Genomic DNA, 19,410 nt, shown 5'->3' on the forward strand with positions numbered 1-19,410 from the left:
GCAATGAAGCTACTGTGAAAATCCCCTAGTCGCCACATTCCAGAGCCTGTTCGGGTACACGGAGGGAGAATTCAGAATGTCCAATTCACTGAACAGCACGTCTTTCGGGACTTGTGGGAGGAAACCTGAGCACCCGGAGGAAACCCACGCAGACACGGAGAACGTGCAGACTCCGCACAGACAGTGACCCAAGCCGGGAATCGAACCTGGGACCCGGGGCGCTGAGGCAACAGTGCTAACCACTGTGCTTCTGTGATGCTTGCTGTATCTGCACAATGCATCAATCAGTGGAGTACTTGACTCCAAGGCAGTGAAAGGCAAAAATAATTGACAAGGTAGTAAAGGCTTTCACTTCTGAATAATTATCCACAATCGCAGGGTGCTTTACAACCAATAATATCATTTTGAAATATAATCACTGTTGTAATAGAAATGTAAAAAATAGAAACTGGAAGAGGCCATTTAGCCCTTCAAGCCTGCTAATGTAGGAAACGCAGGAGTTAAGTTGTGCACAGCAAGATTCCACAATCCGCAATGTGATATTGGTCAGGTAATCTGTTTTGGAATTGTGGATTAGGAAGCAAATTCTGGAAGGCAGCAGTGTAGTTACTGATCAAATCAGCTTTTGGCCACAGAGCAGAAAGTGAGCATTCATCCAAAGTTTAACAGATTGGAATGTAGGATCGGCACAGCTTTCGACAAGCGGCCAAATCTTAGGTCTGTTGTCTAAACATGACTTTTACTGGCAGTAAGGGAGAGAAAAGGGGAGAAATGCCAATACTCTACAACATACATCAGTCTATTTTTGAAAGTACTGACACGAGAAGCATTGAACAATATATTTTACAGAATAAATTAATTGCTACTAAATATCTCTACCTGTATTTTCCTAGTTATTTATTGACTATTAGATTAGTACAGAACGGTGTGACCCATTTAATGAACGTCACGTTTCGTGTGAGTGACTATGAATCTGCAAACCATTGCCCATTGTTCTCTTGTTCCACTGTCCAGTGTAAGCGACTGACGGGAACTGGTACTGATATGTTAACTTGCATAAAAAGAAAATGTGATCCTATGATCCCTCCCCCCTGGCTGTCAGCGCAATATATAACCATCACTGATGGTTGCTATGTTGTGCATATGTTTTACATTGTACAGTGCAATATTTTTATAAAACAAGCTGGTTTGAATTATTATTTTGATTTGCATTTGTGTTTATAAAATGTCAGCCCTCGACCCTCACTACACATGTGCAGCATAGATGAACTTTCTAATGACATTCTCCCCTTCTAGAACAGAGAACATTACAGCGCAGTACAGGCCCTTCGGCCCTCGATGTTGCGCCGACCTGTGAAACCATTCTAAAGCCCATCTACACTATTCCCTTATCGTCCATATGTCTATCCAATGACCATTTGAATGCCCTTAGTGTTGGTGAGTCCACTACTGTTGCAGGCAGGGCATTCCACGCCCTTACTACTCTGAGTAAAGAACCTACCTCTGACATCTGTCTTATATCTATCTCCCCTCAATTTAAAGCTATGTCTCCTCGTGCTGGACATCACCATCCGAGGAAAAAGGCTCTCACTGTCCACCCTATCCAATCCTCCGATCATCTTGTATGCCTCAATTAAGTCACCTCTTAACCTTCTCTCTAATGAAAACAGCCTCAAGTCCCTCAGCCTTCCCTCATAAGATCTTCCCTCCATACCAGGCAACATTCTGGTAAATCTCCTCTGCACCCTTTCCAATGCTTCCACATCCTTCCTATAATGCGGCGACCAGAATTGCACGCAATACTCCAAATGCGGCCGCACCAGAGTTTTGTACAGCTGCAACATGACCTCATGGCTCCGAAACTCAATCCCTCTACTAATAAAAGCTAACACACTGTATGCCTTCTTAACAACCCTCTCAACCTGGGTGGCAACTTTCAGGGATCTATGTATGTGCACACCGAGATGTCTCTGCTCATCCACACTACCCAAAATCTTACCATTAGCCCAGTACTCTGTCTTCCTGTTATTCCTTCCAAAATGAATCACCTCACACTTTTCTGCATTAAACTCCATTTGCCACCTCTCAGCCCAGCTCTGCAGCTGTTCTATGTCCCTCTGTAACTTGTAACATCCTTCCGCACTGTCTACAACTCCACCGACTTTAGTGTCATCTGCAAATTTACTCATCCATCCTTCTACGCCCACCTCCAGGTCATTTATAAAAATGACAAACAGCAGATCCTTGTGGTACACCACTAGTAACTGGACTCCAGGCTGAACATTTCCCATCAACCACCACCCTTTGTCTTCTTCCAGTAAGCCAATTTCTGATCCAAACTGCTAAATCACCCTGAATCCCATGCCTCCGTATTTTCTGCAATAGCCTACCGTGGGGAACCTTATCAAACGCTTTACTGAAATACGTATACACCATATCATCTACTTTACCCTCATCCACCTTTTTGGTCACCTTCTCAAAGAACTCAATGAGGTTTGTGAGGCATGACCTACCCTTCACAAAACTGTGTTGACTATCTCTAATCAAATTATTCCTTTCAAGATGATTGTACATCCTATCTCTTATAAACCTTTCCAAGACTTTGCCCACAACAGAAGTAAGGCTCACTGGTCTATAGTTACCTGGGTTGTCTCTACTTCCCTTCTTGAACAAGGGGACAACATTTGCTATCCTCCAGTCTTCTGGCACTATTCCTGTAGACAAAGGTGACTTAAAGATCAAAGGCTTGGCAATCTTCTCCCTAGCTTCCCAGAGAATCCTAGGATAAATCCCATCCAGCCCAGGGGACTTATCTATTTTCACACTTTCCAGAATTGCCAACTCCTCCTCCTTATGGACCTCAAGCCCTTCTAGTCCAGTAGCCTGTATATCAGTATTCTTCTCGACAACATTGTCTTTTTCCTGTGTGAATACTGACAAAAAATATTCATTTGGCACCTCTCCTATCTCCTTGGACTCCACGCAGAACTTCCCACTACTGTCCTTGACTAGCCTTACTCTTACCCTAGTCATTCTTTTATTCCTGACATATCTATAGAAAGCTTTAGGATTATCCTTGATCCTACCTGCCAAAGACTTCTCATGGTTCTCCTGGCTCCTCTTAGCTCTCTCCTTAGGTCCTACCTAGCTAACTTGTAACTCTCGAGCGCCCTAACTGAATCTCATCTTTACATAAGCCTCCTTCTTCCTCTTGACAAGTGTTTCAACTGCTTTAGTAAACCACGGTTCCCTCGCTCAACCACTTCCTCCCTGCCTGACAGGTACATACTTATCAAGGACACGCAGTAGCTGTTCCTTGAACAAGCTCCACATTTCCATTGTATCCATCCCCTGCAATTTTCCTCTCCATCCGATGCACCCCAAGTCTTGCCTCATCTCCTCATAATTGCCTTTCCCCCAGATATAACACTTGCCCTGCGGTATATACTTATCCCTTTCCATCACTAAAGTAAACGTAATGGAATTGTGGTCACTATCACCAAAGTGCTCACCTACCTCCAAATCTAACACCTGTCCTGGTTCATTACCCAGTACCAAATCCAATATGGCTTTGCCTCTCGTTAGCCTATTACATACTGTGTCAGGAAACCCTCCTGCACACATTGGACAAAAACAGACCAATCTAAAGTACTCGAACTATAGCGTTTCCAGTCAATATTTGGAAAGTTAAAGTCCCCCATAACAACTACACTGTTACTTTCGCTCCTATCCAGAATCATCTTTGCAATCCTTTCCTCTACATCTCTGGAACTTTTCGGAGGCCGATAGAAAACCCCTAACAGGGTGACCTCTCCTTTCCTGTTTCTAACCTCAGCCGATACTACCTCAGTAGACGAGTTCTCATCAAACGTCCTTTCTGCCACCGTAATACTGTCCTTGACTAACAATGCCACCCCTCCCCCTCTTTTACCACCTTCCCTGAGCTCACTGAAATGTCTAAACCCCAGCACCTGCAACAACCATTCCTGTCCCTGCTCTATCCATGTCTCCGAAATAGCCACAACATCGAAGTCCCAGGTACCAATCCATGCCGCAAGTTCACCCACCTTATTCCGGATGCTCCTGGCATTGAAGAAGACACACTTTAAACCACCTTGCTGCCTGCCGGTACACTCCTGCAACTTTGAAACCTTACTCATGACCTCACTACTCTCAACCTCCTGTGTACTGGAGCTACAATTCAGGTTCCCAATCCCCTGCTGAACTAGTTTAAACCCTCCCGAAGAGCATTAGCAAATTTCCCCCCCCCCCCCCCCCCCAGGATATTGGTGTAGACTATCCCGTTTGTCGAGGTCCCACCTACCCCAGAATGAGCCCCAATTATCCAGGAATCTGAAACCCTCCCTCCTGCACAATCCCTGTAGCCACCTGTTCAACTGCTCTCTCTCCCTGTTCCTCATCTCGCTGGCACGGGTAACAATCCAGAGATAATAACTCTGTTTATCCTAGATCTAAGTTGCCACCCTAGCTCCCTGAATTCCTGCCTTACATCCCTATCCCCTTTCCTACCTATGTCGTTGGTACTTGTGTGGACCACGACTTGGGACTGGTAAGTCCCCCCCCCCCCCCCCCCCCCCAACAGTATCCAAAGCGGTATACTTGTTACTAAGGGAACGACCACAGGGTATCTCTGTACTAACTGCTTCCTCCGTGCTCCTCTCAACGTCACCCATCTAACTTTATTTTTCGGAGTTACCACATTCCTGAAGCTTCTATCTATGACCACCTCTGCCTCCCGAATGATCCGAAGTTCATCAGCTCCAGTTCCCTCACACTGTTTCTGAGGAGCTGGAGATGGGTGCACTTCCCACAGAAGAAATCACAAGCTGCGTCCCTCACCTCAAACATTCTGCAGGAGGAACTTCTTTTGGGAAGTTGACATTTCTTAAAGGATGAAACTAATAATAATAATCTTTAGTGTCACAAGTAGGCTTACATTAACACTGCAATTACGTTACTGTGAAAATCCCCTCGTCGCCACATTCCGACGCTTGTTCGTGTACACTGAGGGAGAATTCAGACTATCCAATTCACTTAACAGCACGTTTTTCGGGACTTGTGGAAGCAAACCGTAGCACCTGGAGGAAACCGACGCAGACACTGGGAGAATGTGTAGACTGTACACAGACAGTAACCCAAGCCAGGAATCGAACCTGGGATCCTGGTGCTGTGAAGCAACAGTGCTAACCACTGTGCTGCCATGCCGCCCATTAAAAATATTCTGGATCAGAGCCTCTGCAAGTGAGGTTCGAACCTGTGCGGGTAAACCCGGTTGGATTTTGAGTCGAACACCTTAACCAATCCGCCATCGCAGCCGTTCCCATAGGAATTGTGATTGGATGACCAAAATGTGAAATGGTGACTGATTCACCCTCTGGCTGTGTCAACAATGCCTTTGGAAACTTGGATGGGATAATCCTGACTTTTATTTCCACATGGTGATCTCTGGGATTCCTCAAGAATCACTTCATGAAACTGCTACAGAGCATCACATCGCTGTCACTGGTTAGAATCACTTGAACCCCCCACATGAAAAATGATCCATTTTCTCCAATAAAGTGATTTGTGTAGATTGCTTTGTTATGTATTCTGGGTTCTTCTGTGGACTGAAGTCCTAACAACGTCAGCCACTCTTCCAGTATTGAAGGTCTGGAAGTTACCTCGGCGAACTTTAAGCTGCTGGATGGCATCATGATATCACTACTGGTGCCTGCAGATCCAAAGAGAACTCATGCCAATGATCCTCTTGTACGACACCGTGTATAGCCCAAATGTCCCATCTTTTGACCACTGACAGTGGGTTGTGCCAAAGCTCAACCAGTTTGTCCCAGCTCCCATCAACATTGTGGACAAGATTTTAACTCACTCGAAATCAATTTGATTGAAGTTAACATTGGGTCCTAGCCATTACTGGGGAAGCATGTGGGATCTACCTTTGACATCTTAAAGCGCAATGGTCATCCATCACCCCTGATGGTTGGATTAAAAAGGCGATAGACGGCATTTGCCATTTACATTTCAATGCTGTGCATGGATTATTCAGATTGTTTTAGGAAGTATCTGTTTGGAGACACCCTAGAGTTTGAAGTAAGACATCTGCTTCGTTCCGGGATCATACTCGCCAATTGGACACCGTTAGATTCTCTGAATCCCAAAAATAAATATTGAGCTAAATGGATAAAACATGATATCTGCTGTTAAGACCACGCCATAAGACATAGGAGCGGAAGTAAGGCCATTCGGCCCATCGAGTCCACTCCGCCATTCAATCATGGCTGATTTCAACTCCATTTACCCGCTCTCTCTCCATAGCCCTTAATTCCTCGAGAACTCAAGAATTTATCAACTTCTGTCTTAAAGACACTCAACGTCCCGGCCTCCACCGCCCTCTGTGGCAATGAATTCCACAGACCCACCACTCTCTGGCTGAAGAAATTTCTCCTCATCTCTGTTCTAAAGTGACTCCCTTTTATTCTAAGGCTGTGCCCCCGGGTCCTAGTCTCCCCTGCTAATGGAAACAACTTCCCTACGTCCACCCTATCTAAGCCATTCATTATCTTGTAAGTTTCTATTAGATCTCCCCTCAACCTCCTAAACTCCGATGAATATAATCCCAGGATCCTCAGACGTTCATCGTATGTTAGGCCTACCATTCCTGGGATCATCCGTGTAAATCTCCGCTGGACCCGCTCCAGTGCCAGTATGTCCTTCCTGAGGTGTGGGGCCCAAAATTGCTCACAGTATTCTAAATGGGGCCTAACTAATGCTTTATAAAGCTTCAGAAGTACATCCCTGCTTTTCTACTCCAAGCCTCTTGAGATGAATGACAACATTGCATTTGCTTTCTTAATTACGGACTCAACCTGCAAGTTTACCTTTAGAGAATCCTGGACTAGGACTCCCAAGTCCCTTTGCACTTCAGCATTATGAATTTTGTCACCGTTTAGAAAATAGTCCATGCCTCTATTCTTTTTTCCAAAGTGCAAGACCTCGCACTTGCCCACGTTGAATTTCATCAGCCATTTCTTGGACCACTCTCCTAAACTGTCTAAATCTTTCTGCAGCCTCCCCACCTCCTCCATACTACCTGCCCCTCCACCTATCTTTGTATCATCGGCAAACTTAGCCAGAATGCCCCCAGTCCCGTCATCTAGATCGTTAATATATAAAGAGAACAGCTGTGGCCCCAACACTGAACCCTGCGGGACACCACTCGTCACCGGTTGCCATTCCGAAAAAGAACCTTTTATCCCAACTCTCTGCCTTCTGCCTGACAGCCAATCGTCAATCCATGTTAGTACCTTGCCTCGAATACCATAGGCCCTTATTTTACTCAGCAGTCTCCCGTGAGGCACCTTATCAAAGGCCTTTTGGAAGTCAAGATAGATAACATCCATTGGCTCTCCTTGGTCTAACCTATTTGTTATCTCTTCAAAGAACTCTAACAGGTTTGTCAGGCACGACCTCCCCTTACTAAATCCATGCTGACTTGTCCTCATCTGACCCTGCACTTCCAAGAATTTAGAAATCTCATCCTTAACAATGGATTCTAGAATCTTGCCAACAACCGAGGTTAGGCTAATTGGCCTATAATTTTCCATCTTTTTCCTTGTTCCCTTCTTGAACAGGGGGGTTACAACAGCGATTTTCCAATCCTCTGGGACTGTCCCGGACTCCAGTAACTTTTGAAAGATCATAACTAACGCCTCCACTATTTCTTCAGCTATCTCCTTTAGAACTCTAGGATGTAGTCCATCTGGGCCCGGAGATTTATCAATTTTTAGACCTCTTAGTTTCTCTAGCACTTTCTCCTTTGTGATGGCTACCATATTCAACTCTGCCCCCTGACTCTCCTGAATTGTTGGGATATTACTCATGTCTTCTACTGTGAAGACTGACGCAAAGTACTTATTTAGTTCCTCAGCTATTTCCTTGTCTCCCATCACAAAATTACCAGCGTCATTTTGGAGCGGCCCAATGTCAACTTTTGCCTCCCGTTTGTTTTTAATGTATTTAAAGAAACTTTTACTATCATTCCTAATGTTACTGGCTAGCCTACCTTCATATTTGATCCTCTCTTTCCTTATTTCTCTCTTTGTTATCCTCTGTTTGTTTTTGTAGCCTTCCCAATCTTCTGACTTCCCACTACTCTTTGCCACATTATAGGCTTTCTCTTTTGCTTTGATGCATTCCCTAACTTCCTTTGTCAGCCATGGCTGCCTAATCCCCCCTCTGATAACCTTTCTTTTCTTTGGGATGAACCTCTGTACTGTGTCCTCAATTACTCCCAGAAACTCCTGCCATTGCTGTTCTACTGTCTTTCCCACTGGGCTCTGCGCCCAGTCGATTTTCGTCAGTTCCTCCCTCATGCCCCTGTAGTTACCTTTATTTAACTGTAACACCTTTACATCTGATTCTACCTTCTTTCTTTCAAATTGGAGATTGAATTCTACCATATTATGATCACTGCCTCCTAAGTGCTCCCTTACTTTAAGATCTTTAATCAAGTCTGGCTCATTACATAACACTAAGTCCAGAATGGCCTGTTCCCTCGTGGGCTCCATCACAAACTGTTCCAAAAAGCCCTCCTGTAAACATTCAATGAATTCCCTTTCCTTGGGTCCGCTGGCAGCATTATTTACCCAGTCCATCTGCATATTGAAGTCCCCCATGATCACTGTGACCTTGCCTTTCTGACATGCACTTTCTATTTTGTGGTGCATTTTGTGCCCCCGGTCCTGACCACTGTTAGGAGGCCTGTACATAACTCCCATTATGTTTTTTTTGCCTTTGTGGTTCCTCAACTCTACCCACACAGACTCCACATCATCTGACCCTATGTCATTTAGTGCTATTGATTTAATTTCATTCCTAATTAACAAGGCAACCCCGCCCCCTCTGCCCACCTCCCTGTCTTTTCGATAGGTTGTGAATCCCTGGATGTTTAAATGCCAGTCCTGAACCCCCTGCAACCACGTCTCTGTGATGCCTACCACATCATACCTGCCAGTCACAATCTGGGCCACAAGCTCATCTACCTTGTTCCGTACACTGCGCGCATTTAAATATAGCACCTTTAATTCTCTATTGACCGTCCCTTTTTGTTTTCTTAGTGTGGTGGACCTTGGTTTACTGAGCCTTTCCATACACTGTGTCATATTTTGTGGGATGGGGACTATCGTAACCTCTCCTGAGTTTTGTCTTTTCGTGCTTTTTTGTATTCCTAAGCAGCTACGCTTCCCACTGATTACTTCACCTCTTGGTTCCCTGACTTTCCCTTCCCCCCCAATCTTTAGTTTAAAGTCCTATTGACCACCCTATTTATTCTTTTCGCCAGAACACTGGTCCCAGCTCGGTTCAGGTGGAGACCATCCCAACGGTATAGGTCCCCCCTGTCCCAAAACTGATGCCAGTGTCCCATGAAAAGGAACCCCTCTTTCCCACACCACTCTTTCAGCCACGTGTTAACTTCCCTTATTCTTGCCTCCCTATGCCAATTTGCACGTGGCTCGGGCAGTAATCCGGAGATTATGACCCTTGAGGACCTTTTTTTTGAATTTGAATCCTAGCTCTTTATAATCTCTAAACAGGTCCTCTTTCCTAGACTTGCCTATGTTGTTGGTACCGACATGGACCACAACAACTGGATCCTCCCCCTCCCTCTCCAGTATCCTTTCAAGCAGGTCAGTGTTCTTTTAGAAAGTATACCAGATTATTATAAAATCGTAGAGCATGGAAGAAGACCACTCGACCCATTTTCATTTCGCCATAACCATACAAATGTTTCTGTTTTCAGTAATATTCCAGTTTACTTTGAAGGTTACTGTTGAATCTGCTGTATCTTTTTAGCAGGGTATTCAATTATGAGGAGACGTTAAATTTGGTGCAGGAAGAGAGCGATCTGGGGTTTACATAAATCTTTGAAGGTAGCAAGACAAAATGAGGAAGTGGTTATAAAAGTGTTTTTTGAAAAAGAGAAACATACTGCTGAAGCTTTGTATTTTGCACTCACCAGGACACATTCTCAAAAATACCATATCCCCAAAGGGAACAACAATTTATTCTGCATGTGAAGAGGGTGGCGATTTGTTGGCAAGTGGACTCTGATTGGTGGATGTGTTGCCATGGAGAATGAAACAGGAGATAGTTAACTGCCAAGCTTTTGTTTAACTTAAAACCAGAGAGGTCAAGGCATTGCCATGAACCAGAGTATGGCTGTCCTCCAAAGATTGTTATTCCCTTTGAAATTTGGTATTATTGTGAATCAGTTCTGATGATGGCACGATGTAAAGCTTCAACAGCATGTCTTTCTCAGCAATACTCAAGTTCTGTCATACCAAGTGCCTGTTTATTATTAAAGTATATGGTTGCTTGGTTTTAGTTATGGAGGCATTAAACACAAAAGCAAAGAAGCCTTTATAAATCACTGGCTAGACTCGGACTGGAGTATTGTATCTGACTCAGACCACCACACCTTAGCAAGGATTTTGAGGCCTTGCGGTGGAGGCTTACTGGAATGATGCCGGGGCTGAGAGACTTCACACGTGGTGAGATTGGAAGAGCTGTGGTTGTTCTCCTGAAAACAGAGAATGCTGAGGGTAAAGTTGATGGAGGTGTTCAAAATTGTTATAAACCTAGAGAAACTGTTTTCACTGCCAGGAGAGCAAGTAATCGGAGGGCACAAATGTGAGGCAATTGACAACAGATCAGAGTGGAAAAGAGGAAATAAATGAGTAGTTGTTGTTGCCTGATAGGATGGTGGGTGAAGGTTGAACAAAACTTTCAAAAAGGAATTGGTCTTGAAAGGAGAAAAACTGCAGGGCTATGAGGAAAGAGCGGGGGAATGAAACTAATCAGATAATGTTTTCAGAGGGCTGGCATGATGGGCTAAATGGCCAGCCACTAAGACCATAAGACAAAGGCGCAGAATTAGGCCACTCGGCCCATCGAGTCTGCCCCGCCTTTCATTCAGTGGACATGATTTATTTAGATTTCCAGAAGTGCTTTGACAAGGAGCCACATAGCCGACTGTTAAATCCGTTAAGAGCCCATGGTGTTAGGAGTAAGATCCTGGCATGGATAGAGGATTGGCTGACTGGCAGAAAGCAGAGAGTGGGGATGAAGGGGTCTTTTTCAGGATTTTAGAACATACAGTGCAGAAGGAGGCCATTCGGCCTATCGAGTCTGCACTGACCCACTTAAGCTCTCACTTCCACCCTATCCCCGTAACCCAATAACCCCTCCTAACCTTTTTGGACAAGGGCAATTTAGCATGGCCAATCCACCTAACCTGCACGTCTTTGGACTGTGGGAGGAAACCAGAGTACCCGGAGGAAACCCACGCAGACACGGGGAGAACGTGCAGACTCCGCACAGACAGTGACCCAGCGGAGAATCGAACCTGGGACCCTGGAGCTGTGAAGCCACAGTGCTATCCACTTGTGCTACCCTGCTGCCCAGAGTTGCAGGAGAATCAGGGGGCAGAGGCGAGAAAAGTGGCCATCACGAAGGAGAAGGATCTGGGGAACTGAAAGATCTGAAGGTGTGAAGGTCTGGATAGCAGCCGGTGACTAGTGGTGTGCCTCAGGGGTCTGTGCTGGGACCACAACTTTTTACAATATACTTGAAATGATCTGGAAGAAGGAACTGAAGGCTCTTCTGCTATGTTTGCAGATGATATAAAGATCTGTCGAGGGACAGGTAGTATTGAGGAAGCAGGGGGGCTGCAGAAGGACTTGGACAGGCTAGGAGAGTGGGCAATGAAGTGGCAGATGGAATATAATGTGGAAAAGTGTGAGGTTATGCACTTTGGAAGGAGGAATAGAGGCATAGACTATTTTCTAAATCGGGAAATGTTTAGGAAATCAGAAGCACAAAGGGACTTGGAAGTCTGTGTGCACGATTCTCTTCAGGTTAACATGCAGGCTCAGTCGGCAGTTAAGAAGGCAAATTAAATGTTAGCATTCATTTCGAGAAGGCTAGAATACAAGAGCAGAGATGTACTTCAGAGGCTGTATAAGACTCTGGACAGACCCTATTTGGAGTATTGGGCCAGTTTGGGGCCCCGTATCTAAGGATGTGCTGGCCTTGGAGATGGTCCAGAGGAGGTTCACTAGAATGATACCTGGAATGAAGAGCTTGTCGTATGAGGAGCGGCTGAGGACTCTGGGTCTGTACTCGTTGGACTTATCTCAGACTAAAGGGACGATCCTTTAAAACTGAGATGAGGAGGAATTTCTTCAGCCAGAGGGTGGTGAATCTGTGGAACTCTTTGCCGCTGAAGGCTGTGGAGGCCAAATCACTGAGTGTCTTTAAGACAGAGATAGATAGGTTCATGATTAATAAGGGGATACGGGGTTATGGGGAGAAGGCAGGAGAATGGGGATGAGAAAAATATCAGCCATAATTGAATATGGAGCAGACTCGATGGGCCGAGTGGCCTAATTCTGCTTCTCTGTCTTATAGTCTTATCAAATAGGAAATTAAAGATGCGTGTAAAAAGGGTACAGCAGTTATTATGGTGACTTCAATCTGCATATTGATTGGGCTAATCGGACTGGTAGCAATGCGATGGAGGAGGATTTCCTGGAATGTATAAGGGATGGTTTTCTCAACCAATATGTCGAGGAACCAACTAGAGAGCAGGCCATCCTAGACTGGATATTGTGCAATGACCGAGGATTAATTAGCATTATTGTGGTGTGATGTCCTTTTGGGAAGAGTGACCATAATATGGTAGAATCCTTCATTAAGATGGAGTTTGACACAGTTAAGTCTGAGACTAGGGTCCTGAACTTAAAGAAAGCTAACTTTGATGGTATGAGATGTGCATTGGCTAGGAGAAGCTGGCAAACGATACTTAAGGTGTTTACGGTGGATAGGCAATGACAGACATTTAAAGAACACATGGATGAACTTCAACAATTGTACATCCCCGACTGGCGCAAGAGTAGGTGAAGGTGGCTCAACCATGGCTAACAAGGGAAATCAAAGATAGTGTTCAAGCCAAAGGGGAGGCCTATAAAGTGGCCAGAAAAAGCAGCAAGACTGAGGACTGGGAGAAATTTAAAATTCAGCAGAGGAGGACAAAGGGTTTAATTCTGAAGGGGAAAATAGAATACGCGTGTAAGCTTGCAGAAAACTTAAAAACTGACTGCAAAAACATCTATAGATATGTAAAGAGAAAAAGATTGGTGAAGACAAATGCAGGTCCCTTACCGTTAGATGCATTTCATAATGGGTGACAAAGAGATGGCAAACCAGTTGAACAAATACTTTGGATCTGGCTTCACGAAGGAGGACACGAATAACCTTCCGGAAATACTCGGGGTCAGAGGGTCAGCATGAAGGAGGAACTGAAGGAAATTCTTATCAGTCAGGAAATTGTATTGGGGAAATTGATGGGATTAAAACCTGATAAGTCCACAGGGCCTGATGCTCTGCATCCCAGGGTACTTAAGGAAGTGGCCCTAGAAATAGTGGACGCTTTATTGATCATTTTCCAGCAGTCTATGGATTCTGGAAGAGTTCTAATGGATTGGAGTAGCTGAAGTAACCCCACTTTTTAAAAAAGGAGGAAGAGAGAGAACAGGGAATTATAGACCGGTTAACCTGACATTGGTGATGGGGAAAATGCTAACCTGGGACCCTGGAGCTGTGACACAACTGTGATAACCACTGTGCTACCTTTCTGCCCAAGAGATTATCCACTTTGGTGGCAAAATCAGGAAGGCAGATTATGATCTGAATGGTGGCAGTTTAGGAAAAGGGGAAGTGCAGAGAGACCTGGGTGTCATGGTGGAAAAGTCGTTGAAAGTTGGCTTGCAGGCATAAGCAATGAGGAAAGTTAATGGCATGCTGGCCTTCATAGAGTATAGGAGTAGGGTTGTCTTGCTGCAGTTATAGAGGGCCTTGGTGAGGCTACATCTGGAGTATTTTGTGCAGTTGTGGTCTCCTAGTTTGAAGAAGGACATTCTTGCTATTGAGAGTGTCCAGCGAAGATTCACCAGACTAATTCCCGGGATGACAGGATTGACATATGAAGAAAGACTGGATCGACTGGGCTTCTACTCCCTGGAGTTCAGAAGAAGGAGAGAGGATCTCAGAAAAACATCTAAATTCCTGATGGGATTGGACAGGCTAGATGTGAGAAGAATGTTCCCGATGTTGGGGCTGTCCAGCACTAGGGGTCACAGCCTAAGAATAAGGGGTAAGTCATTCAGGACGGAGGTAAGGAGGAACTTCTTCTCTTAGAGAGTTGTGAAGTTGTGGAATTCTCTGTTGGGGTCAGTTTGTTGGCTATGTTCAAGAGGGAGCTGGACGTGGCCCTTGCGGCTAAAGGGACCAAAGGGTATGGCGAGAAAGCGGGAGTGGGATACAGAATTTACATGTTCAGCCATGATCATATTGAATGATGGTGCAGGCTTGAAGGGCCGAATGGCTACTCCACCTATTTTCTATGTCTTTGATTGGTTAAGCCTAGGTGTGGACTTAGAGAAAAGTAAACAGACAGAAGCTACTAAAATCTGAGCTGAAACATGGAGTTAGCATTTTAAAGCATTATATAAAACTGTAAACTCCTGCACACTTTGAAACTAGTCTCATCTCTACATCGCTGAGGAAAATCAAATATATAAAATATGTAACAGTAAGTATCGCTCCCATTACTAAAAGGAGTGTAGGTAAGGCACGGTGGCTCAGTGGTTAGCACTGCTGCCTCACTGTGCCGAGGACCCGGGTTCGATCCTGGCCCGAGTCACTGTCCGTGTGGATCTTGCACATTCTCCCCGTGTCTGTTATGGTCTCACCCCCACAACCCAAAGATGTGCAGGGTAGGTGGATTGGCCACGCTAAATTGCCCCTTAATTGGAAATATAAGAATTGGATAATGGTGCTAGGTGTTGCATGCCTAGCTGTTTTCCTCAGGATCTATTGACAGTATTGAAGTTTCTCAAGCCTGACACCCCTCTCAATTGTCTCCTCCAAAGTCCAACTTGTTTGTGGCTACACGTCATGCAGCTCTGTGCTTGATTTGTTGGCAGCAGTCATGATTCATTCATCGCACACTGTCTTTGCTTAAATGCTTATTTAGTTTGATATTGGACAATATGGACAGAGAGAGAGAGAGATTCAGACCGCAAGTGGGAGTATCCAAGTCGATAACTAATGAAAACTCAAAACTTTAACAAACTATAATCCGAATCTCAGAAAGCCATGTGACAGGTCATTTTCTTAAAGCTATCCTGTTGTCTCAGTTTAATTCCAACACATATATTTTGTACTGCAAATTCAGTCTATTTTGGAAGCTGTTGCAGTAGCTCTCTATCTTTATGGGCACCAGAAAGGGAATGTTTTCATCTTCACCTCCGTTGGATTCGCTAAATCATATTTAATTTTAGAAATTTGTTCCAGTGAAATTGAGTTTTGATTTTGGAAGTTATTTTGTGAACAAGTTGCTTGAAAAAGGCAAGTTGTCACATGGTGAAGACTGAAGCAATATTTAGCAGCGCACCAAGAAAGCAGAAAACATTCCACAACAGTTTGCAAAAATCACTGGTGATATTTGAAGGCAAAAAATGTTCCACATTGAAAATAAACTTTTTCTTCTACTGGAGTTCACACAAACAGTTAATGAAATCTTATATAGTGCTTGGTATTGATGTTTAATGTTTTTCCCCCCACACACACACACACACACACACACCCGCACCCGCACCCGCACACACACACACACACACACACACACTCTCTCACTCACGCACACACTCTGTGTGTGTCTCTCTCACACTCTCTCTCTCTCTCTCTCACACACACACTCTCTCTCTCTCCCCCCCCTCACACACTCTCTCTCTATCTCTCTCTCACACACTCTCTCACACAGTCACTCTCTCGTGCATACATACTATCTCGCTCTTTCTCACACACACACTCTCTTTCTCTCTCACTCTCTCTCACACACACTCTTTCTCTCACACGCACATACAGAGAACTGTGCCTTTTGCTGTTATTACATGTATTGACATGTTGCTTTATTACATTTTTCCTAGGGCAGGAGAGAGAGCAGAACCACTTTATTCAGGCTGTTGAATGGTTTTCCAGTTCTGACCTCCTGGCTGCAATAATTGATTCAATGGCCGATTTACAGGATGTTATCACTAAATCACGTAAGTAGATTCACCAGTTCACACTTTCGGAAAAATTAAGTGTTTTCCTCAAAAAGTTATTTCATATTTAAAAATATACATTTATGTTCAACCTAATAGAAAGCTCAACCTTTCACAAACATGCCAAATGCACACTTTATATTTTATGATCATAAAAGTGATGCGTTGCAAGCTTTATAACAATATGGCGAACCTATCCCGAAAATGGATTTTTCGACCATGTTGGGAGCTAAACTTTTCAGTAAGGTGCATCAAGCACTTGCAGCTCTGCTGTTCATTTACTGTACTGTAGAATAATCTGATTGCAAAATAAATAATGCGACTGATTATTTGTGTGGTCAGCATGCAGATGTGCTCCAGCTGATTGTTGTTCAGTCAAAGAACGCTGACATGATCTCGTATTCTCTGGCATGCAGCTTCTCTGACAGTGAATAAAGTTTAATATACTTAATAAAATGTAAAGTGATACTTTCAAGTTGCCGTGCATATCCTCAAAAATAAGCTGCTTTTGCATGTTGATTAAACATGTCTACGTGTTCTCTTAGAATTTAATGAAGCCAGGGGTTATCGACTGCCTTCTTCATTGCTGATAAATGGAGATTACTTAACTTAACCTTCGCTACACACTGACTAATGGTGGATCCACAATTGGCTGATTTCTGCTTTAAATCATTTGTGGTAGCAATCTGACAACATATATTGTTCAGAATTCTGCAAATGGAGAAATTTTGAACTTTCAGTTTTGAAAATACCTTTACAAACTCCAAACATAGTGTCAGTTAGTGAATTCTGTGGCTTGAAGCTTCAGTGATAGTACAACAATCACAATCCTTTGTGTCAAGAAATTTGAACCCCCTTTTATAATGAAGATCAAACTATCTTTAATGTACAATTGTCAATGGCCTCTGTTTCTCAACCCTTGCTCCTGACAACTGGTGAACTCACAACTAAATGGAATGTGACTTGGATGGGGTGGCGATGCTGTAGGTGCAGGAAAGGATAGAAGGGATGTTAGTACTATTTAGAAATTTGTTGTGTGTGGTAGTATGTATTAGGGGTCATGTGGGACTGTGAAGCCATGATGTCATTGGCTGACAGATCCCGGGTCCTGGTTGGACTTTGACCTCTAGCTCCGCCCTGAAGGCGGAGTATAAGTACCTGGAGTCCTCCCCCGCAGGCAGTCTACTACTGAACTGCGGGGGAAACAGTCACGCTTAATAAAGCCTCATCGACTTCACTATTCGTCTCTCGGAGTCTTTGTGCGCTACAATTTATTAAGCGTGACTAAAAAGGACTATGGAGCTCAGGATCATCCCGGAATGCCTGAGGATCAGCCCCCACGCAGTGAACACGGCAGCAGCTTTCAAGCACTGGCAGACTTGTTTTGAGGCCTACCTCAGAACGGCCACCGGCCGGGTCACAGAAGACCAAAAACTACAGGTCCTGCACTCGAGGTTAAGCACGGAGATTTTCTCTTTCATCGAAGACGCAGAGGATTTCCAGACGGCGTTCGCAGCACTAAAAGGTCTCTATGTCCTCCCAGTAAACCAGATCTACGCTCGCTATCAACTCGCAACGAGACGGCAAAGTCCCGGAGAATCGATAGATGAATTCTACGCCGCGCTACTAATTTTGGGACGAGCCTGCAGCTGCCCGTCGGTGAACGCAAATGAACACACGGACATGTTAATGCGCGATGCTTTTGTGGCAGGTATGAACTCCTCCCAAATCCGCCAAAGACTTCTAGAAAAAGAGTCGCTAGGACTCTCAGAGGCACGGGCCCTAGCAGCCTCCCTAGACGTGGCCGCGCGAAATACCCCCGCCTATGGCCCCGACCGCGCGGCAGCCCATTGGGCTCCGTACGTACCCGTCGCGACAAACCCACCCCCCCCCGGACACCCCACAGGCTTGCGCGGTCCAAACGCCAAGTCGCACCAGGGGCGCCCGCTGCTATTTCTGCGGCCAGGCGAAACACCCCCGGCAGCGCTGCCTGGCCCGCGCAGCGATCTGCAAGAGCTGCGGGAAAAAGGGCCATTTCGCGGTTGTGTGCCGGTCCCGCGAGGTCGCTGCTGTCCTGGGAGAACAGGGAGCCCTGCACGCCGCTTACGCTCCCCAAACCACCCTGCGCCCCATGTACGACCCGCAGGCGCAGCCACTCTGGGTCCCGACCACCGCGGTCCCGGGAGAACAGGGAGCCCTGCACGCCGCTTACGCTCCCCAACCCCCCCCCCCGCGCCCCATGTATGACCCGCCGGCGCTACCACTTTGGGTCCCGACCACCGCTCTTCCCGGAGAAGAGGGAGTTCTGCGCGGCTCTAACGTCCCCCAACCCCCCCCCCCGCGCCCCACGTATGACCCGCCGGCGCTACCAATTTGGGTCCCGACCACCGCTGTCCCCAGAGATGAGGGAGCCCCGCGCGTTCCTAACGCTCCCAACCCCCCCAGCGCCCCATGTGCGACCCGCAGACGCAGCCATTTTGGGTCCCGGCCACCACGAGGGGAGGAAGGGCGCCGCCATCTTGGACCACCCCAGACCTGTACGACGCATGGGGGCGGCCATTTTGTCCACCCCCGCCGCCATCTTGTGACCCCCCAGCCATGTGCGATGCATGGGGGCAGCCATTTTGTTCACCCCCGACGCCATCTTGGACGGCAACAACGGACCCCAGTGTCGACGGCTCCATGGGGTTCGAAGAAGACTCTCAACTACTACAACCACGTCTCGCTTCAATAACGCTGGACCAAGCTCTGCCCCGGACACTCCAGACGACGACGACAACGGTGCTGATAAACGGGCACGAGACACCATGCCTAGTCGACTCCGGGAGCACGGAGAGCTTTATCCACCCCGACACGGTAGGACGCTGTTCTTTGACCACCCATCCCAGCGCACAAAAGATTTCCCTAGCTGCAGGATCCCGCTCCGTACAGATCAAAGGCTTCTGCATAGTTACCCTAACGGTGCAGGGGAGGGAGTTCAAAAACTACAGGCTCTACGTCCTTCCCCAACTCTGCGCCCCCACATTACTGGGATTAGACTTCCAGTGCAATCTACAGAGCCTTACCTTCAAATTCGGCGGCCCAATACCCCCACTCACTATCTGCGGCCTCGCAACCCTCAAGGTGCAACCCCCGTCCTTGTTTGCAAACCTCACCCCGGATTGCAAACCCGTCGCCACTAGGAGCAGACGGTACAGCGCCCAGGACCGGACCTTCATTCGGTCCG

At 46.0% G+C, this 19,410-nt stretch overlaps 1 protein-coding gene across 3 annotated transcripts in view; it reads left to right on the plus strand.

The window, feature by feature from the left end:
• Positions 1–19,410, plus strand: part of ccdc171 (coiled-coil domain containing 171) — a 298,637-nt gene that overhangs the window by 137,444 nt on the left and 141,783 nt on the right. For all 3 annotated transcript variants that reach the window (XM_072517495.1, XM_072517496.1, XM_072517494.1), the window contains exon 17: positions 16,068–16,184. In XM_072517495.1, coding sequence (XP_072373596.1) covers positions 16,068–16,184 — 117 coding nt within the window. The remainder of the gene's footprint in view (positions 1–16,067; positions 16,185–19,410) is intronic.

This window comes from Scyliorhinus torazame, chromosome 9, assembly GCF_047496885.1.
Source record: "Scyliorhinus torazame isolate Kashiwa2021f chromosome 9, sScyTor2.1, whole genome shotgun sequence".
NCBI classification, from domain to species: Eukaryota; Metazoa; Chordata; class Chondrichthyes; order Carcharhiniformes; family Scyliorhinidae; genus Scyliorhinus; species Scyliorhinus torazame.